This window comes from Theropithecus gelada, chromosome 4 (assembly GCF_003255815.1).
Source record: "Theropithecus gelada isolate Dixy chromosome 4, Tgel_1.0, whole genome shotgun sequence".
In the NCBI taxonomy this organism is placed as follows: domain Eukaryota; kingdom Metazoa; phylum Chordata; class Mammalia; order Primates; family Cercopithecidae; genus Theropithecus; species Theropithecus gelada.
In genome coordinates this window covers 58,827,927-58,850,492 of record NC_037671.1, presented here as the reverse complement: position 1 = coordinate 58,850,492, position 22,566 = coordinate 58,827,927, and the positions used below count along the sequence as shown (strand labels likewise).

The window sequence follows — 22,566 nt, the reverse complement described above, 5'->3', positions numbered from 1 at the left end:
CCCCTTCCCTCCCCTTCCCTTCCCTTCCCTTCCCTTCCCTTCCCTTCCCTTTTTTTGATGGAGTCTTACTCTGTCACCCAGGCTGGAGTGCAATGGCTTGATCTCCGCCCACTGCAACCTCCACCTCCCGGGTTAAAGTGATTCTCCTGTCTCAGCCTCCTGAGTAGCTGGGATTACAGGCGGCTGCCACCGTGTGCGGCTAATTTTTGTATTTTTAGTTGAAACGGTGTTTCACCACGTTGGTCAGGCTGATCTCGAACTCCTGACCTCAGGTGATTGATCCACCTGCCTTGGCCTCCCAAAGTGTTGGGATTACAGGCATGAGCCACTGCACCCAGCCGTATTTACGGGATTTTCTAAACAAGGATTGCTTAAAATGTGTTATAACATTTTTTGGGGGGAATAAAGTGTTTTTATACTTTGTCTTACGTTGGTATTATGACATCAGAGATTCAACTGATACTCCTTGGGAATTAGGAAATCAAAATAAAATGTCAATTTGTAAAGATGGAGACTTGGTTAAAAGTAATTTGATTCGCCTTCAGTTTTGCTGTCATTTCAATGGTACTATTGACATGAACAGTTACTTTGTGGTAGAGCTATTGAGCCTAAGCTTAGTATTTATATTATTTGTAGTTAATTATGCCTAGATGGGTAATTGAATATTAAAAGGTTCTGTGACTTACGTAAATAGTGCCAGAACACTGGATGTAAAAGCTGGTAAATTTGATAAGAAATTCCTAAGGGAACTTTTTCTTCATCAATCAAAAACATTTTCTGACACTAACAAAAGATATTGTAAAACATATATATATAGGGAGAATCAATTAAGATAATACAATTTTATGGGATTTAAACTATTTTTCGGAACTGAGAGACTTACCATAAAAGTTTGCTTCCAGTTTACATTAGGCCTCTTCTTGTGTTTGTGTTTGTGTATATAGTTTTGATCATAAGTTTAGATCTTTTCATTACTTTGTGCTATATATTCACTTGACATTTTGAAGGTGCAAAGGAGTTGGATTCATTTGTATACAGGGCTTGTGCCATGGGTGACGTAGGCGGGATTCTGGTTCCTGCTTCTTTCTGGCCCAGTTCTTTGTCTCCTTTCATGGGAGCAGCCCAGAATTACTGAAAGGTGAGAAAATGGAAATGTGCCAGCCCACTGTGGAGCAGTAATCTTAATAGCCTGCTTTGACATGTGTCTGTCCAACACAAACCTTGTAGTGGGCCACGTGGTTACTAGAGCTATCCCTACTTGGCAGGCTGAACAAAGCTTTTGGGAAATCTTTGATGGTTTGGGTTCTAAAATCACAGACTTCTAAATCAGGCCTGTGGAACGGAGGAAGCTATTGTAGGTTGATTGTTGATTTTGTGCTATTTACGAAAATCTTCCATTATAAGAAGACTTATATTGTGCAGAGGAGGGTTTGGACAGAGGCCTTCTAACCTGACACGGATGGATTTCAAAAAATTTTTTTGAAATAATTATAGGCTCATAGGATATTGACAAAATAATATGTAGAGTCTCGTGTACCGTTCACCCAGCTCACGTCTATGGATTTCTAAAAATGTTCCTCTGCATCCTTGATCCTGTTTTGGGCTAGAAGTTCAACTGCGGGGGTGAAAACTCTACCCTCTTGTTAAGGTGGCACTGGCTGCTGTATCGGGAATCATGAATAAAGTCAGGGCATTGCCCGTATTTGAAGAATTGTAACCCCATGTAGTAGTCCAGGCTTATGTTTTTTCCAGTATATTAAAAATGTAATAATTTGAATTTTCTTTTTGAATTATTAATCTGAAATTCACTTTTTAAAGTTTTTAAATTAAATTTAGTTTTTAAGTAATAAGCGTTTTAAAAATTTAAAAATAGGTGTGTGAATGAATACCATGTGAAGAATGTTTTCTACTTGTCTCCTTTTTAGGATGATTCTGAGTTCTCGGACCCCAAATTTTGCTTTTCTCTTTGTAGGTTCGAAAGCATGTGAATGATCTCTATGAAGACTTAAGGGATGGACACAATTTGATTTCTCTTTTAGAGGTTCTTTCAGGAGATACCTTGGTAAGTTTTAACTTTCTTATTTTGAAGAACGTGTAATCTTTTCTGCATAGGACCAGTGTGTTTTCAGTGCAGACTATTCAGATTTTTGCAACATTCATCTTTTGAGCTGTGAATTCTGCCTGAAAAAGAAGTTTTGGTTAGATTCCTAAGCATTTTCAAACTTCAAATGACGTGAATTTGTGATTGAAGCACTTCGATTACTTCACTTATATAATCAGTTCTATAATTAAAATACTATTTTTGTTCTTGCTTCTTTTTTACCTTTGGGTTTTTTTGCTTAGCAGAAGTTGGATGCATAATATAACCACATATTAAAAGACTTACAAATAGCAAGAAAATAAACATTGCTTTCTGAAAAATGATCTAACCCATTCCGCAGGTGTCATTTTTTTTTTTCTTTTTGTGAACATTACTTCCCCTTCTTGTTACCTGTTCTCCTTCATTATGTTCTGTTCATGCTCTTCTTTTCATTTCTGGTCTGTCTTGTGTCTTTGCTGTCCTATCTTCTGTCTGTTATATTCATTAGCCAAGGGAGCGAGATTTTTTGAAGACCTTACGATTGGTGAGTGCAACAGAAGCATGCGAATATGAACAGCATGAGGATGTGGAGGATGAGGATAAGGGGGTAGGTGTCGCCCCCATAACTTGACTAACCTAGCCGTTCCCATGCGGTGAGCGCTAACCTGATAGAGAAGTAACTCCTGGGTTCAGGCTCCTTTTTAGAAAGCATAGAAAGGACCAAAACCCACATTGAGATAGATGTGTGTGTACCAAAAAACTGGACAAAGGAAATATTTTCTCTTTAAATTACCTTCAGAGAGCTAAAAATGATTGAATTATGTATACATTGCTGTGCACTGCATGGTAATTAAACAGACTTAAAGTACATGATGGCATTTTTGTTAAACAATTTTATATACATTGTATATAAACATAGAAATTTTACAAGTCTACAAATTTTTGTGCAAATTCATTCAATTTCTGGAAGTGATATTTCAAACATGGCAACTATTTATTGCTTTTTATGAAAGAACTTAGGGAAATTTTTTTAGTATTTAAGTTTCTGCTTTAAACCACACCTGTTGGCAATAGGTATTTGATGGACATGTTTTACCTCTCTAATGTATCTCATGTATTTAAAAGGGAGATTTAAAAATCCAGTATCCCAATAGAACTCACAGAGCTGTTTAATCTCCATGACTCTTAGTTGACTGCAGCCTACCTTTGCAAGACAGACGTGCTTCTTCTTTTGTCTTCTACATACCTGGTGCCCCTTGATTTTACTGGAAATTGTGCTTTTGTTGGATCCAGTGGGTAAATTTATCAACATCATTTCTACTTGTTATGCAGAACTTACCTTTCCTTCTGTAGTGTGCTGTCTGTTTTATTATGGCACCTTTGGCTTCAGCAACCTATACATACCGAAGAAGCCAAACTGTCAATTGTCTTTTTTCTTTTTTCCCTTTGGAAGATTTTATGTGATAAATTTCAGCTCCATTCTTTGTATTTTTTTCTAAGCATTTCTCAGCCCTGTTTCCTTATGTTTTCCTCCATGCTAACTTGTAACGTTTCTTAAGGGAAACGGCATTAAGGAAAATAATACTCGTCTGTCACTTTTGCTGAGACTGAGAAAATAATTGTGTCCATCCCCAAGTAGAGTAAAACGAGTATAGAGTCCTTTCTGATTATCATAGTGTCCACTTTTGTGAAAAAGCTAAAATAAAATAAAGAGGAAATATATGGTTTTAATTGGTTTTCTCTCTTTCTCTATCATGGCTAAGTAAACCTTCTCTGTCTTTCTCCTTCTTGGTGATTTTTATACTAACTGCATGCTACTTTATCTCATTTTCATTAATATGCCATATGTATATATGTGTGTGTGTGTATATATACAGTTGTAAAACACTCTTGCTAATAGTGTTCAATAAGAAGGTAAAATGATGAATGATATTTAATTATTTTTGTGCCTCCATGGCTAAATAATTGTAGGCTAGCATTGTTTTATTACCAAATATTAAAAATCTATATGTTCTGTGACATTTTCTCTTTCCTTTTGTTTAAATAAAAAAATTGTCATAAAGTATATGTTTAAATAAAACATACTTGCAAAAAAATCCGTAATAGTTTACATTCAACTCAGACAATATAAAGACATTAAAAACTTCTTAGAAAATCTTATGGCCTTACCTAAACGGTAAATACTGTTTTGATATATTAAGATGAACAGAAAGTATATTTAAATTAGCATGGTCTGTGATAACAGAAACTCTTTTTTATACCTGCATTTTTCTGTTCTTAGCCCAGAGAAAAAGGTCGGATGCGTTTTCACAGACTACAGAATGTACAGATTGCACTTGATTATTTGAAAAGACGCCAGGTATGATGTTTTGAAAATACTATAATCATATAAACATATGTTACCAATACATCCATGTAGAAACATGTCAAGGAATGACAAGGTTAAATTTGCCTGTGAATTATAACCAGTAATCTTGTGCTTTGGTGAAGCAAATATTTAAAAATGTTTTTAAACATTTGCTCCCAAGAAAAGAAGTTAGTAGTAGGGATAAGCCCAGAGGAATTATAAGTGACTACATTTCCATCTATATAAGAACAACTGATTTTCTTTCTGTTTGAATTGGATTGCATTTGCCTAGGAAGTTACTGACATTTTAGTAGCAATAGAATGTTAAGAATGCCCATGAACAGTTCTTAATTGTGGGGAAGCAATACTTTATTTTTTATACTTGATATATAAAAATAGTCAATTTTTATAAAAATACTTTATATAATACTTTTAATTAAGTGTAAGCATTTTTCATACTTAGTAGTAATAAGGCAATATTTTGTTTTTTGTAAGTAGATAATATTGGATAATTTATGAGTAAAGATATAACAGCATTTCTGACAATAGCCCCCAACTTGCTTGAGGTATCGGGAGAAATCATGGAAAAGAATTAATAATATATTGGATATGATCTTGATTTGATGGCATTACATATTATAGTGTCATAAGCCAAAATATTAGTAATTTTTTCAATTGGTAGAAAAAGAATGTAGGAGAGTTGAAAATTATTGAAGACAGTGAGAGTCAGAGGGGACAGCAACAATTTTGTTTTTTTAATAGTTTGAAAAAAGGGTAGAGATTGGGTGTGGTGGCTCATGCCTGTAATCTCAGCACTTTGGGAGGCTGAGGCGTGAGGATCACTTGAGCCAAGGAAATTGAGGATGTGGTGAGCCATGATTGCAATATTGCACTCCAGCCTGGGTAACAGAATGAGCCCTGTCTCAAAGAAAAAAAAAAAAGGCAAGGGAGAGAGGGAGAGGTAAACACTAGCTTTTATTATTTCTTCATTATTATTCGTCAATATTATGAACATTAAGATGCTTTTCCCTATTAAATACTACTAAATCCTCAGTGCTTAAATATATTCATGTTTGCTCATTGTTCATCATTCTCGTGGAAGATTCCAGAAGGATACTTCTGAAATGTTTTCTGGCAGTATTTTGTCCAAGAAGTAAAATGTTAAATATCATAGTATATAATTCTCAGTATTTAAATTCATGATATTAAAATGATTTTATCCAGGAAGTAGATGGATCATCATTGGATTTATTTACTTGAATGCACAGTTTGACAATTGATAAGCTTTAAGTCTGAGTATTATATTATTTTAAAATATTTGAACAGCCTTCGAAATGCTCAGTGACTTATATATTTATGGCATATTGATAGCAAGATAATGCTAGTTATTTTAAAACCTTGTAATGGAAATTTGAGAAAGTTGTTAGAATTGTTAGAATAGTTTCATACTTGATCGTAAGAGTAAAATAAAGTTTATTTTTAAAAGACAAAATTATTTCTAATTTTAAGATCTCAAGTATTTAGGATTTCTCACTTGAGGAGTTGTACTTTTGTATTGACAAGTGAATGCTTTTAGTACTTGCTCTGGAACAGCAGTCCCCAACCTTTTTGGCAACAGGGACTGGTTTCATGGAAGACTATTTTTCCATGAACTGGGTGGTGGGGGTAGTGGGGGTTGTTTCAGCATGAAACGGTTTCACCTCAAATCATCAGGCATTAGGTTTTTGTAAGGAGTGCGCAACCTAGATCCCTCAAATGCGCAGTTCACAAATAGGGTTTGCACCTCTATAGGAATCGAATGCTGTGGCTGATCTGACAGGAGGCAGAGCTCAGGTGGTAATGCTTCCTGGCCCACTTACCTCCTGCTGTGCAGCCCAGTCCCTATTGTATAGGTTTGGGGGTTGGGTTGGGGATGTCTGCGGTGGAAGACAAGAATGCAATAATACTTGCTCTTTCTTTGTTGTTATCGTATAATTTGTAATATAAAATGATTGAGAATAAGGGTAAAACAGTAGTTGACTACTGGTATTTAAATTATTCAATTTTTTTCTTTGTATAATTTAGAAGTGCTTTTATGTAGGTAAAGATAACTGGTTCAGGTTTGATAAACAGTTGGTTTTATCTCTTCTTCACATACAAAACAGGTGAAATTAGTGAATATTAGAAATGATGACATAACAGATGGAAATCCCAAATTGACTTTGGGATTAATCTGGACAATAATTTTGCACTTTCAGGTAAGCCCAAATTTTCTTAATTTCAGCTTCTAATTGCTAGTTTTCAGGTGGTTCATATGAAGGGTGAATGACACATTCATGTTCTATGGAAGAAAAATAAATTTCAAACTTCTTTCTTTAAGTAATATATTTGAATTGTTCTTTTAAGCAACATGCTGCTTGTGAATCTGACAACTAGTTTCCTGTTCTTGATAAACTTAAATATAGTTTTAAAGACAATGTTTGTAATCTCAGAATTGGAAGACATATTTCTTTTTGTTGACTGGAGACACATATTTTTTGCTCATTGGAAGTATTACCTGTTTTAGATACTTAAATGTTTATGATTAGTCCTTATTTAGAATGTTTTTTATTAATACAGTTTCTTAGCTATGTCAACTCTTTCCTCCTTTGATGGACACTAGATGGCAGTATAATTATAAAGAGATGTGAAGTAGAAGAAAAGTCTTCATGTTTTTTTGCAGAGCTGTGCTTTCTCTCTTTAGATTTGAGGAAAGTGCATATTTGTTGACTGAATTATTATCTAATAAACCTGAGCCAATTGAGGACCGATTTTGATTTAGTTTTGGGGAAATGATACATTAGAAAGAGTCTTCATTTGATTTAAGGAGATTCCTAACTTTAGAACTTGCTTTAGTTTACTAACTGCTGGTCTGCTCAAGAACTGTTCTGCTACTAGAGGTGGGAAGGAGGGGAAAAAGGGCATGGGCTGTAAACTACCTCTTCTGCACTGTGCTCCCTGTCTGGGTGATGGGATCATCTGTACCCCAAACCTCAACATCATGTAATATACCTATGTAATAAATCTGCACTTGTACCCCCTGAATCTAAAATAAAAGTTTAAATTATAAAAAAACCCCAGAAATGTTGTGTGTACAAGCACAGAGCCTGACCCACAGTAGGCACTCAGTACATCTTACCGATTGATTACTGAACAGTTGGATCTTGAAGGAGGAAGAGATCCCTTGCCAGCTTCATAAAGGACCTGGGGTTTTGAAACAAATCTGGTGAGGAGTAAGAATTTTTTTAAGGCCAGGCACGGTGGCTCATACCTGTAATCCCAGCACTTTGGGAGGCTGAGGCGGGCAGATCACAAGGTCAGGAGATCGAGACCATCCTAGCTAACATGGTGAAACCCCGTCTCTACTAAAAATTACAAACAATTAGCCAGGTGTGGTGGCATGCGCCTGTAGTCCCAGCTACTCGGGAGGCTGAGGTGGGAGACTCTCTTGAACCCAGGAGGTGGAGGTTGCAATGAACTGAGATTGTGCCACTGCACTCCAGCCTGGACCAGAGAGCAAGACACTATCTCAAAAAAAAATTTTTTTTAAAAAAAATTGGCTGAAATACAGGTTATGTAGTCAAATGGTGGAGAATAATGTACCTGGGGGGGCTCGTTGGAACAGGATAGATTTGACAGGTATGGAGAGTTACAGGAAGCAGAGTCTAGGTAGGTCTAGGACCTGAACAGGCAACCGAATAGTTTCAGCAGAAGGACATTCATGGAGATCCAGGTAATTGAAGGAAAAGGTGTTAGCCAGCCAGACTACAGGGCAGCTAATACAGGTGGATGTCCACTTAGCTGGGCTGTTAATGTCAAGAAGAGCCAGTAACCAGAACTGGAAGCTAGGACCCCAAAGGACTGAGGGATCCCATTACTGGAGGACTCTATCCTTAGGGGATCAAATATATTGAACCTAAATGAATGCAATAATTTGGCATGAAGCACAGAACCAGACCTTGTTATCAGAACTGTGTAAAGTCTAAGTAGAACCGACCAAAAAGCTGATTTCATATGGAGTTCTTCAGTGGCTTTGTTGGGGATCATTTAATTAGCCCTAAGTGGGTCAGATCCTAGAGCTTTTAGTAGGGTTGAAACTGCAAGAACCCCAGCTGGGAAAGTCAGAGACCTACTGCAGAGAATCAATCACTTCACCACCAGCTGGTGAGGTAGGCTGTGTCTGAATTTTGAATGTTAGACCAAGGATCACTGGGGCAATGGAAAGCATTCAGGCTTCGGAGGGAGGCAGAATTAAGTTTCGTTCTTGGCTCTTTTACTTATTGTTGTGATGCCAGTGGGTAAGTCATGTTACTACTCTGAGCTTAAAAAAAATGTGTTTCTGTTCATCGCTTTCCTTTTTCTGTCCATAAATCTTTTTCAATGACAGGACCTGTGCTAGAGTCTTTCTGAATCCATTCTGGTTTAGAGGTTACCTGATTCCCAAATTGCTTTTCGCTCAATTAAATTTTGCTAAATTTTAAAAAGTGTATTTTAGGAAACAACATCCATTAGTTCTATGTAAAATATCTAGAAATGAGCAGAGTCCATAGTAAGAGAGATAAGCTGTGAAGCTGAGGTAGTGATAAAGGTCAGGACTCAGTTGGGATGCAAAATTGAATAGAAGAGATCACACTTTGCAGGAAGAAAGAAAGGGACTTGGACACAGGGCATAGGGGATGAAGGAAAGGGATTTATTAAAGATAACAAAACTTTTTAGCCTAAGAGATTAAGAAACAGTAGACTACTGAGAGACATGGGGGTGATGCTAAGGGGAAAAGCAATGACCTTCTGGGCGGACTTGATGGGATGGTGGGATATCCTGTGCATCTGTCTACTGAGCAGTTGGAGACATGAGTGGAGCTCAGAAGCCAGAGGTACAGATATAAACTTGGGGAAGTTATCACTACACAAGTGATCACTGTTTTTATCATAAAGAGGGAATCTTCAGGGGACCCAAAAGAAGAGCACAAATGGAGAAGAGATGAGAGCTAAGGATAGAAATTTGGAGAAGGCCCATGGTTATGGGTGCAGGAGAAGATTCTGCTGAGGAAAGAGAACAGAAGCATTTGGAGAGATGAATGAAATAATAGGAAAATGTACTGACGAAAACAAGGGAAGAGAATTTCAAGTAGAAAGAATGGTGAGCAGTATGAAATGCCACTAGAGACCACAAGAAAATTAAGGTGGAGTATAGGTCAATAGTTTCATCTAGAAAGAAGACCTTGGAGACCCAAACTCCTGGGAGCAGAGACTAGAAAATAACAAGCCAAAATGTGCAGAAGGATTGGGGGGTAGAAGCATGTATTTAGAGGCTGAGTTTGAGAAAATTTAAAGCAAAAGTCTTCAAAAAGGAATTATGTACTAAGAGAGCCCTTTTGGGTTCAGCTGCCTTTGGAGGAGAGAGGAAGACTAGTCACAGAAGTACCAAAAGAAGTTTCGCAGGCCGGGCGCGGTTGCTCACACCTCTAATCCCAGCACTCTGGGAGGCCGAGGCAGGCGAATCACCTGAGGTTGGGAGTTCAAGACCAGCCTGACCAACATGGAGAAACCCAGTCTCTACTAAAAATATAAAATTAGCTGGGCGTCGTGGCACATGCCTGTAATTCCAACCACTCAGGAGGCTGAGGCAGGAGAATCACTTGAACCCAGGAGGCAGAGGTTGCGGCGAGCTGAGATCACGCCATTGCACTCCAGTCTGGGCAACAAGAGCAAAACTCTGTCTCGAAAAAAAAAAATTGCTTCTAATATCCTGTGGCATAATGTTCTAGAGTCCATTGTATTTTAGGGCTTCAATTATAAGATGATATAACAAATTATCACCAATATTTTTAAATTAGACCAAGGTCTATTTGGAATGGAACGCATCTATGTTTTGGTTAAATGGAAGTGTTCTCTCTTATTTAAATGAAATAACTTTTTTTAGTACTACAATAACTTGAGATTAGAATTGTTTTTTGTTATGCCAAGATACAAAGGTTTGTAAGAGTGGTCACTCAGAGTGACTCTCAGCCTTTTTCTCTCTATTTTACATAAATAATGGAAGCGATTTCAAAAGACCAATTTGTTTTATTTGAACAATATTTGTTGTAGCATCATAAATGGAATCTATTTTTCAGTCAGGCTTTCTGAAGGTAAGCATTATCATTACAGTAATCCTATATCATTAGCCACCACATGCTAGATCCAGAGATACTAAGGTAATGAAGTATATTGTTCTGTTTATTGGGAGAGTATACATGAAATTAACAATAACATAAGGTGATGAATATTATTGATGATATAAATGAAAATAGAATTGTATGGGAAAGGAGCATTGTAGTGGGATTGGGATGGTTTTAGAGAATATGGGACATTTTCACAGATGTTAGAGATAGGTTTTGAAAGATGAATGCCAGTAACCAGGCAGACTAAGTTGGGCTATTTCTGGGAGAGGTAGCAGTGTATATGGCCTAGAAATGGACAGCTGCTGAGTTTGGCAGGTGTATTAGTTCATTTTGTGTTGCTGTAAAGGCATACCTGAGGCTGAGTAGTTTATAAAGAACAGAAAAAAGCTTTATTTGAATCATCACGGTTCTGCAGGCTGTACAAGAGACATGGTCCTGGCATCTGCTTCTGATAAGGTCTCAGGAAATTTTTTAGTCATGGTGGAAGAAAGGGTGAAGCAGGATTGTCTCATGGTAAGAGAGAGAGAGAGAGAAGGAGGAGGAGGGGTAGGAGGTACCAGGTTTTTTCAAACAACTAACTCTTTTTTTTTTTTTTTTTTTTTTTGAGACGGAGTCTCACTCTCACCCAGGCTGGAGTGCAGTCAGTGGCGCAATCTTGGCTCACTGCAACCTCCACTTCCTGGGTTCAAGTGATTCTCCTGCCTCAGCCTCCCAAGTAGCTGGGATTACAGGCATGCATCACCATGTCTGGCTAATTTTTGTATTTTTATTAGAGGCAGGGTTTTACCATGTTGGCCAGGCTGGTTTTGAACTCCTGACCTCAAGCAATCCACCTGCCTCGGCCTCCCAAAGAGCTGGGATTACAGGCATGAACTACTATTGCTGGCCTCAAACAACTAACTCTTAAGTGGGTAAGAGCTCATTACTGTGGGGATGGCACAAAGCCGTTCATGAGGGAGCTGCTTCCATGACCCAGACACCCCCTACTAGGCCCAACTCCAACATTGGGAGTCACATTTTCAACATGAGATTTGGAGGGGACAAATATCTAAACTTCATCAGTGGAGATGGAGGGAAGGATTGGGGGAGTGCAGATCACTGGTTGCCTTTCCATCATGTTAGTACAAATACCAGCGATTATACATTTATATTCTCTTGAATAAGGTACCACTCATTGCCTTTGAATACATTGAAAATCAAGTTAAAAACAAAAAAAATCTGAGACCTTATTTTTACCAGCTTGTCTTCTGGGATATTCAGTTTTTGCTACTGGAGGATGTTTTTAAATGAATAAGGAAAATTTTACAATGCAGGATCTGTTATTGACAGACATCTGCGGTATCATTGCAAACTTGACTAATTGAATATTCTTACTTAGTAAAATATAATGAGTTCCATCTTTTGATCAGTCTAAAGACTACCTAGTGAAAGGCAATTACTAATTTTTTTAATAGTGAAATGATTTCTGCTTACGTGTAAATCCATTTCATGCCATTCTATTTTTTTTTTAACCATGTCTATGACTAAGTGTTAGAAATATGCACACCTTGGATAATCAAGTTTCATTCTGACTCATTATTTTTCCAGCAAGTCCCTCATAAAAACTGTATAATATTTAACTAGGGTATAATTATAAAAGTTACATATAAAGTTTAACTGCATATATATATGTGTGTGTATATATATATACGAATGCACATATATTTCCTTTTGCTAAGTGTTTCATGCTTTAAATTACATAATTTATCTATTTGCTCACATTAAAGTCCTAATAATTAGATGAAGTGATGGCTTGGAAATTTATATTATTTGAAAAGTATTATAAACTATTTTAAAAGATTGATTTTTTAGAAACAATTTTATTAGAGAATTCTAAGCATTTACCACTTATCTCTCCTGCTAGCTATTGAATCATCTTGTTATTTTTTATGACTTGTTTTGAATAAGAGTCTTAATATAATTTACAGAGATTTTTGAGCTTTTGGTTTGTTTCTTTGTGTGCAAGTACCAAAATTAGTTGGTATTTCTTAAGGAAAAAAAATTATGTGGTAGAGGGTAGAGAGTCTCTGAAGTTCAATTTGAAAGGCACTTTGAAACTAAATTTGAAGGGCACTTTCCCAAATCTCTCCTGACTGGTATTTGCTTTCTGTTTGCTCTCATTCATTGAACCACCGATAGTTTCAAAGGTTAAGTGCAAACTTCGTTAGTGTATCTGCATTTCAGAAAACTGAAAGTTAAAAACAGTCATAATCTTCTCATACAGTGAAGCTAAGGGTTTGCCTTGCGAGCTCACCAGTGTTGTAATTTGACAGTGAACAGTAATGTTTGTCTAAGAGGATTGGTGGCCAGAAATAAGCCACAGTGTCTAATGAGACACAGGGACCGGCTGGGCAGGATGCCACAGCATTTCTTGTGTGTGCCTTTCTCATAAGCAAAATGGCCTCAGACTGAAGAGGATGGTCATGAAGTCTGTGTGGAACAGACATCAGAGTGGAATTTTCAGACTTAATAGAGAGGATCTAAGTAAGCTCCGGATTTTGAAATGAGTGAAATTGTGGAGCTGTGATCTCCTACAAATCAAATGGGGAATGTCTGTGGATGTGTAAGAGCTGAGAAGGAAGAACAATATGTAGATCCTGCCAAAACTCCTTTGAACCCTGAAAAATACTCTCCTGGAAGAAAATACTTCAGAAGAAAACCAATCAAGAAAACTGGAGGTGACAAAGAGTCAGTTAAGGCAAACAATGAAAATGAAGAGAAGAAGAAGAGCAGCAGTCAGCCTTCAAAAGAACAGTCACCTCCTTTATCCAGGGGACTGGTACAGCAGGAATCTGTTACCCTACACTCTGCCCTGGGAGATGGTATTCAGCAAAAGAAGACAGAAGTTGTAGCTGACAGTGTTAAACAGAAACTTCTGCCGAGTGCTGTAAGAAGTTGGTCTGACCATGTGAACACTTCTCCTGCTGAAGACAGTGAAACAGAAGTAAAAGTTAGTGAACTGGATGAAAGGATTTCAGAAAAAGACAGCACTCCATATTGCGCAAAGAGGAAGAAGCATTTAGATGATGTCAACACAAGCGAAATAACATTCCAGGAAAAAACTGATGTTTTTTCTTTTCGAAAGGCAGCCAGCTTAAGCTCTGTTCCCTCGAGTATAGAAAGATCTCTTGAAAAAAGTGGGTTTGCTGAAGACCTATCAAAAAGTTATAGCAGTATACAAGAAAAGCAAAACACTGAGAGATTTTGCCCTCATGCAACACAGCATTTTCAGTTTAAAAAAAAGAGATGCCATTCCCTTTATACTAGTGTGTCCTCTGTTTCTAAGGACACAGATGGAAATGAGGTAAGTGAAATGTGGAGTCTGAGTTCAAGTAAATAAGTATTTCAGGTGCTCCATCAGACTCACATCTAATTTGTCTTTCATAAAGTTATTTTCATATTAGTGCATGTAAAAGCCGTAGAGTTTCATTGCGTTTTATTTGTAGCCTCAGGTTTGATTATTATGGTTTTATTTTTGTGCTGTGCACATTCTTTGATCCCACTTTAATCTAAAAATCCTGTACATTTTCATTATTGGTGGAAGACTTTAAAAAGCACTACAGTAAGAGAGTGCATGTCTTTCAAATTTTTCTAGTTCATGATTCTTGACTTTGCCTGTGGAATAGTCTGTGGAAACTTAGTTGAACTGTAGGTAAAAGTTCAATTAGAAAATAGTCATGAGAAGACAATAGCTTTGTAATAAATAATAGGATACTGTAAAATTATCAGTCAATACCGACTTGCTGATTCATAAGTTTGGAAAGCCAGATTCTGGTTCTTTGTTGATTTTCATGTGCAGAAAGATTCACATAATTGCTGTCAATTCTGTGCTTATGTTTTGAGGGTCAGGGCACGTCTTTTCTCTTCCTTTATGTTATTCCCCAGCCCCAGTCTAAAATCAGAAATTGTTAGGGTAGCATGCCATAGGAATTTGAAAATGACACAGACTGCCAGGAAGTTTAGATCTTTATTCCTAATACTGATATTTAGCTTTAGAGAAGTTACTTATCTGGGGTTTTTACTTGTCTTTAAAGTATAATTAGATAGGTATTTATTAATTGCTCAAGAAATGTATTATCCAAATAACCTCTACATGTTACTACTGAGGAGTTGATGGCTTTTTCTTTAAGCTATTCCTAACTTTATCTTTTAATAAAACATCTGAACATAAAGAGTATTTGTGATGTTAATCATTCTTGGCAAGGTCATTGTATCAATGAGCAGAGATCATTTGCATAATGATAGAATGAGGTTTTATGAGGTTTAGTGTACGCCATCATCACTGACCTTGGTGGCTGAGTTCTCCTGAAGGTGTCCTGTTTATATACTCTGCTACACCTTGCCAATATTATGTCATCAGTTCTGTTTGTATTTTACAGTGGTTACATTTTAAAAAGAAAACATTCAATCTGTGTCATTATCTATGTAGCTCTGGCATAAAGGCCAGTGCAAAAGAAAACTACTTGACTACTATATGTTTATGAATATAAGCAGTTGGTTTAATTTCACATATGTTTTCCAACTGTTTTCTTGCATAATTTGGCTTCAAGTAAGCTGTACATTTTTGCATTAATGGAAATTTTTATAATCTGTTTCCTTAGTGGTACATTAGCCTTTCCTTCAATGGAAAATATATGTGGAAATAAGTCACAAACTGACCGATCAGATTTGTGAAATAACTGTGATGCAATGTATATAAAGCCTGACATCATCTTGGTCAAAGCTGGATGGGTAGTCATTATTTTTTCTGAAGGGTTTGATGTCTCATGGCCCTGTAGTTCAGATAAAGACTATTTGTTTATTCTGTGGCACACAAAGAGTCAAAATCAACAGTTTAGCTATTCCTCTTAGGACATTCTTCCTGTTACCTTGGAGTTGTTTGACTCTGTCTCTTTATCTTTGGTTGGAAACTTCCACGTAACTCTTTATCTTGCATGGGATTCTATATTTTTCATTGGGGAATTAGTGAGATTGCTGGAAGCCAATGAGAGCTTCCAGCCGCTTCATTGGCATTTCATCCCGGAAATGGCCGAGTAACCAACATTCCTTTTGTTTGCTCTTTTTCATAGCTTCCCTATGTGATCAGTTTTTGCTCTGAGTTGCATGTAGGGTTGGACTCAACTTTCGAGTTAACTTCTAAATAGAATAGTGTACAATTTTTTGAACTTATTTTAACCTGACTTGATCTCCCCTAGTCCTGTGACATTCATCATTCTCAGTCTACCTCCCCTTTGAGTTGTTGCAATGACACGCTGACCTAGAGTGGTCTTCTTGGCTCGAGGGACTCTGTGGAGGCCACTCATCCAGCCCTTCCTGCTGCATATAAATGTTATCAACATGTTATATCTTTATTAGGATAAGTAGGTAAAAAAGGAGTATCTTAGATTTGTATACTGCTTTGGAATTGGAAGAATGGTTTCAGACACATTATGTCATTTGATCATCCCAACAACTGTATGAAATAGGCAAAATAGACTATGCCTCATATACAGAATGAAAAAATGGAAACTCAAAGAGGTTAAATAAATCCTTAAGGCAATATGGTAAATAAGATTACCTGAGTTAAATTATGGCACGATATCCCACTTGTTTTGCCTGTCAATGAAATTTAAGGGAGATTGCTAAAAAGTTAGAGCAGGAATTGATGTTAATAGTGTCGTCTGTGAAGTATATGTTATAAACAGGTGGCAGAAGGTAGATTGTTTGGGGAGACAAGGAGTAATGAGCTCAGTGTTTGTACCTTTTTCAAAGATCTTCTGTTTGTCCAAGACTCACCTTGTACCTTGTGACAAGGTTTCCTACCTTTGTCCTTGAGCTCTTTCCAGAAAACATTTTTTTCTTTAGTTTCACAAATCCCACCTCTTCCCAGTTTTGTTAAGTTGATATTAGCAAAGATAGTTGTTTTCATCATCTATAGACTGTGGGTTCTCTAATCTGACCATATACATGTAAGAGTCATCTGAAGATATTTCAAAAAAGATAGATGCCTGGATGTCACCTGCAGTTGGGTGCTCTGTAGGTGATTCTAAGGGTCAGGATGTTGGATAGGGACCTTTTTACTCTTCTTATTCTACAGCAGTACTTCTTAAAGCCTGGCCCCAGGGTCCCTGCAGAAGAATCCTCTAGATTGCTTATTGAAAAACACCTTGCTTGAGATTTAATTTAATCAAAATATCTTCTGTCATGAGACAGTGTTATATATGTCTTAGGCACCTGCTCATGTGTTTTTAAAAACATACCAGATTTAGAGAACCAGCATCACCTTAGCTTAGCGTTTACCATCTCATTTTCTTCTTAATGTAGGTTTTCTGATAAGCAATGTGGATTATGGCCTGGCAGGCAGAAGATCGAAGTTCTTCTAGTCAGGCTTTGCCACCAGAGAGCTGCATGACTTAGGCAGTCTTCTTTATTTCTCTAAGTCTCAGTTTTATTTTCTATAAAAGGAGCATACTGGACTAGATCATGATCCTACTGCTAATAATAATGCTATTTGTTGAGTCCTGCTATATTCGAAGTACTCCACAACTACATTAATCTTCAGAGCAAGTCTCAGAAGTGTTCTGTTATGAGCTCCATCTTTACAGATGAGGAAACTGAGTCTTAGGAAAGTTAAGTAGCTTACTCAACTCACTTAACAATGAGTGGTACAGCTTTGATCTGACCCAAAATTGTCTGTCAGGCTGAACTCTTACCTGATGCAATTTACCCTCCTTTTCCTACATACATCTTTCCAGTTTTAAATTTCTGTGAATTCATGTACATAAGTGTATGCCTTTTTGTTTGTCCAGTGTTATTCCTGCTCTCTCTTTCCCTCTCTTCCTTTATTTCTTTATCAAACATTTATTATGTATTGAACCCAAACTAGGCACCCTGAGATAAGTAAAATGTAACTCTTTTCCTTGTGCATTATATCTCATTGTTTGTTCATAACAAATGACAGGGGACCATGGCTGTAAAGTTAGTCACTTGAGAATTAGTCACCTGGGATGATGATCAGTGTAAGTTTAACTTCTCAGCAAAACATGTGGTGGCTCTATTAAGTAATGAAAATTGAACTGCATTTCTGTTCCTTTCCATCCTTTGGTGAATTGCTGATGAGTAGTGCAGTGGCCTAAAGTAAAAAAACAAAGAGAGAAGGTTAAGAAATGAGTGTGGCTGTTGTACACAATATATTGTCAGTCTCTGAATAATGAAGAGTTGAATATTTTTATTACATTGGCTTTTGTATTTAAAAAACTTTGAAAAAAATTAAGAACCATCTCAGAATGTGAGAGGAATTACGTTCAACCTACCTGAAATATATTTATTCATTATTTTTTTCTTTCACCAACTCTTTTAAGAAGTTTAGACTTTAAAATTTATGATTGGAATTCAAGGACCAGGATAAAATCTGAATGTGTTTAGCCTTGCTCCACAGATCTTGAAGATGAAGGTCATTCTATAATTGACTAACTCATTTCTTGCTGAACCATTTTATCTCTTTCTTTAAACATGAACATTCATATTGATTTCTCTTGACTATTTCTAGTCATTTAGATTTCATAACCAGTTTGTGAAAATATAGTTTTAGAATAATTGCATAGAATTTGGGTCCCTATCAGCATTATGATGCCTTTCTCTGCCTTTTAATTTAAATGAAGGACATACACAGTTTGAATCCTTTGCTTTACAAAAAAAGGTATTTTTTTCCCCCTGTTTAAATAAGTAAATGAGAATTTGTTCAAAGTAGTTATCAATTTAGAGCATTAGCACTTGGACTTTATCAACTTATTAATTACTTTTGTTCTCTATTTCACCCCTCCCTTATATAGGCAGTTTGTGCCAGTTAAAGTTTTAAAAATGTTTGTGCCATCTTTACAGTTAAAAATATTTTGTGAAGCATTTTCACACTTTTTTTTTTTTTTAACTTGGAAGCAGATGCTAAAAATGTGTTGATTACATTTGTTTCTGCCAAAATAGTTTAAACATTTTTAAAGAAATTGTCCTTGGAAACAAACATCTTGGCTTGGAAATATTTGTCTGTGTTGACAAATTCAATATGGAATTTGCTTTAGCTTGACTATAGTGTCAAGTGATGTGAATAAAAGAGTTTTAGAAATATAATACCCTCTTACACGCCTCCATTCACTGTGGGGCAGGCACTGTTCTCAGCCGTGTGTGTGTATCTCTTAGTCTCTCACACCAAGAAGATTCTATTATTATACTCATTTTACAAAAGAAGAAACTGAGGCCCAGAGAAGTCACAGGGTTAGAAAATAGTGGGAACAGGAAGTGAATTCTAGTTGCTGCCATCCACAGCTTTGCACCAATCTTCCTCCCAGTGTTAAGCTTTTACTCTTGCAATAATGAAATTCATGAGGTAGGAGAAGAATCCTGAGCTTCACCTTCTCCGGCTTGCTGCTTTCATTCTTACTAATATCTACACTCTCTGAAATAGAATATAATCCTTATTTTTATTTTAATAGAAACATATGAAAGGATTGAATTTTCATTTGCTAGTGTTTTCGTATCTGAGTCTCTAAATTAATAGGGATTTGTGTTCCGCACAGAAGAACACTTGACTGTCATTTCTACATCCACTGTGTGTCCCACAAGTCAGTTTCTGCTTCTGTAGGAGGTGGTCCATGGATAGGTAAAGCTCTCTTAGCAGTGTTATGGGGAATCACTTAGCTTGGCAGAGCAGGGGAAGAGAACTTACAAGATGTTGAGTCAGAAGGCTTACATCAACGCAGGTCTTATTATTCCCATCCTTAAAATTGGGGTAGTTTCTTGTTTTGAGGATTAAATGAGGTCACATATGTGAAAAAGACTTAGGAGACTGTAAAGTGCTTTGTAACGTATATCTTTTTGTCTTCTGTTTCTGGAGAAAAGAGAAATACTTTGTGACCATCCTGTAAATAGAAAGAATTCTGTAAGTTTTCAAAACTTTTAACAGGACACGTCTGTCTCTCCTTCAGACACAGAACATTCTGTATAACCAGAATAGGCTGCCATCTTCCCCTCTCTCTGTGATCCCATCTCCATTCATCCTCTCATTTCTTTAGCAGATATTTACTAAGTATCTATTATGTGTCATACAGTGTGCTGACTGTATTCTTCCAATTCCATAGTTAGCTTAAAACTTTGTCAGCCTTCTTAGACAAGGTAGCATGAAACTAAAAGAAAAATAAAAAAACAACAACAATGAAAACCCTGTCAATTTGTTGGAATGGAAATACCCTTGGAAGGAACCATTTAAAAAAATATTTAAGATTCAGTGGGTACATGTGCAGGTTTGTTAAATATTGCATAATCCTGAGGTTGGAGCTTCCAATGATCCTGTCATGTAATACTTGATAGGTAGTTTTTCAACCCTTGTCCCACTCTTACCATCCCCACTTTTGGAATACCCAGTGTTTGTTATTCCCATCTCTGTGTCTGTGTATACTCAGTGTTTAGCTGTCACTGACAAGTGAGAACATGTGGTTTTTGGTATTCTGTTCCTGTGTTAATTCACTTAGTATAATGACTTCCAGCTGCATCCATGTTTTTGCAAAGGACATGATTTTGCTTTTTTTTTTTTTTGATGGCTGTGTAGTACTCTATGTATGGCTGTGTATACCACATTTTCTTTATCCAGTCCATTGTTGACAGACACCTAAGTTGATTCCCATGTCTTTGCTATTGTGACTAGTACTGTGATAAACATATGAGTGCAGATGTCTTTTTAGAAGAATGATTTATTTTCCTTTGGTTATATACCCAGTAATGGGACTGCTGGGTTGAATGATAGTTTTGCTTTTAGTCCTTCGAGAAATATCCAAACTGCATTCCACAGGGACTGAACTAATTTGCATTTCCACTAACAGTGTATAAGCATCCCTTTTTCTCTGCAACCACACCAACATCCTATTATTCTTTTGACTTTTTTTAAATTTTAATTTTTACTTTTTTGAGATGGAGTCTCACTCTGTTGCCCAGGCTAGAGTTCAGTGGCGTGATCTCTGCTCTTCAAGGGATTCTCCTACCTCAGCCTCCCGAGTAGCTGGGATTACAGGCATCCACCACGCCTGGCTAATTTTTGTATTTTTAGTAGAGATGAGGTTTCACCGTGTTTGCCAGGTTGTTCTCGAACCCCTGACCTCAGGTGATCCACCTGCCTTGGTCTCCGTAAGTGCTGGGATTACAGGCATGAGCCACCCAGCCTTGACTTTTTAATAATGACCATTATGACTGGTGTGAGATGGTATCTCATTGTGGTTCTGATTTGCATCTCTTTAATGATCAGTGATATTGAGCATTTTTTCATGTGTTTTTTGACCGTTTGTATGACTTCTTCTGAGAAGTGTCAACATCATTAAAACGTGGGCAATGGACATGAATAGAAGTGTCATTTGTTTTTTCCTTGTTGATTTGTTTAAGGTCCTTATAGATTCTGGATATTAGTTCTTTTTCAGATGCATAGTCTGCAAATTTTTTTTTTTCCATTTTAAAATTAGATCATCTGTTTACTCTGTTGACAGTTTCTTTTGCTGTGCAGAAGCTCTTTAGTTTAGTTAGGTCTGGAACCAATTCTTGAAGCTCATTTTGGTTATTTACACTTCACTAGTGCAGATACACTTCAAAGGCGTTATTGAGAGTAACTGGTACCAGAGAGGAAGAGAACATAATGCCAGAGGCAAATCTGGTCTTCTCTCTGGGGTGGGGGGATTGGGTGGGGACTGTTGATTAAGGAGGTACAACTGGTCTAGTGAGGAAAATTTTTATGGACCCTGACATCCAGTTCATGTGAGAGATCCAGGACTGTATCTTCCTCTGAAAATGTGTAGTGTTCTGTGTATCAGCTCCTTTGCCAATATAGAAGTTGAGAAGCTCCAGTGAAAAGGGTCTGCCTTTAGGAGTGAGGCAAACCCAGGGGATTCCCTTTCGTGACCTATCTATGTGCAGCCATTTTCCTGGCAGTAGGTGCACTGGAAGGAAACTGGATGACTGTGGCTACTGAAACAGAAGAAAAATTAGTCTGACTTGTAAGGATAGATTTCTTTTCTAAACACAAAGGAGAAATGCCCCTCTCTTATAATTCTGTGCCAGAATTTAGGAGACCTGGGTTCATATCCTAGGTCTCCTACTAGCATGCTGTGAGACCCTAGGCAAATGACATCACCTCTTTTAGTCTCAGCTTGTTCAGTAGTGAGAGGAGGGCATCCACCAAATATCTCTGCTTTCCTTCAGTTTGAATCCTCATGATTTTTTAATTTTCATTATATAACTTTCTTTAACTATCTCTGTTTTCTTAACTTCAGAGATGTTGCTTTTTCTACTATTGACATAAATTATTTAGATAGTTAATTTGATAACACTATAAATTATGTAGTTATTTAAAAATGTTTAAGAATAAAAATTGCATTATTTTCTTTGTATGGAATAATAAGATACATACTTTTTAAAAAAGTGAATAAGCTTTCGGGGAATATCCAAGTCAACTTTGGAGCTGACAGTCCTTGTGTACTCAGTGCATGCCATAACCATGACAGCATCTGTAAAAATAGGGTGTTTCTGTTGCCCAGTTGTCTGGTGGCATTGACTTTGCTCATAGGACTTTCACGTTTACAGATTCAGCTGACTAACACGGGTGAGGCTGTTGCAATTCATTTAGCAGTAAGTGGGTCATTTAGTAATAAGCTGTGAATGAAATCAGTATGCTATAAGATGAGATATGTTGGCTTGTTTTTTTTTATTGAAAAGACATTTTGAAGCTCTATACAATGTCAAATTCATGAAATTTTTTTAGATAAGTGATTCAGGTGAAACTTAGCTTTCTTACTCAACTGTAGGTTCTCACCGAGTGGTCTCTAGGCCTGTGTTCCCCACTGGACACTTTTGTGCATTGGTAAGGGTATTCTGCTATTATCGGAAAGTGAGGTTAATTGGAAACCTTT

The 22,566-nt window shown here is 36.9% G+C and overlaps 2 protein-coding genes across 4 annotated transcripts in view; both read left to right on the top strand.

Moving 5' to 3' along the window:
* LOC112623776 (dystonin) overlaps positions 1–22,566 on the top strand; it is a 485,036-nt gene that overhangs the window by 243,903 nt on the left and 218,567 nt on the right. For all 3 annotated transcript variants that reach the window (XM_025384438.1, XM_025384439.1, XM_025384440.1), the window contains 3 exons: positions 1,973–2,062; positions 4,362–4,439; positions 6,572–6,664. In XM_025384438.1, the coding sequence (XP_025240223.1) occupies positions 1,973–2,062; positions 4,362–4,439; positions 6,572–6,664 (261 nt within the window). The remainder of the gene's footprint in view (positions 1–1,972; positions 2,063–4,361; positions 4,440–6,571; positions 6,665–22,566) is intronic.
* LOC112623777 lies at positions 12,913–14,195 on the top strand. The gene has a single exon (XM_025384444.1). The coding sequence runs from the start codon at positions 13,191–13,193 to the stop codon at positions 13,986–13,988; it is 798 nt and encodes a 265-aa protein (XP_025240229.1). The 5' UTR covers positions 12,913–13,190; the 3' UTR covers positions 13,989–14,195.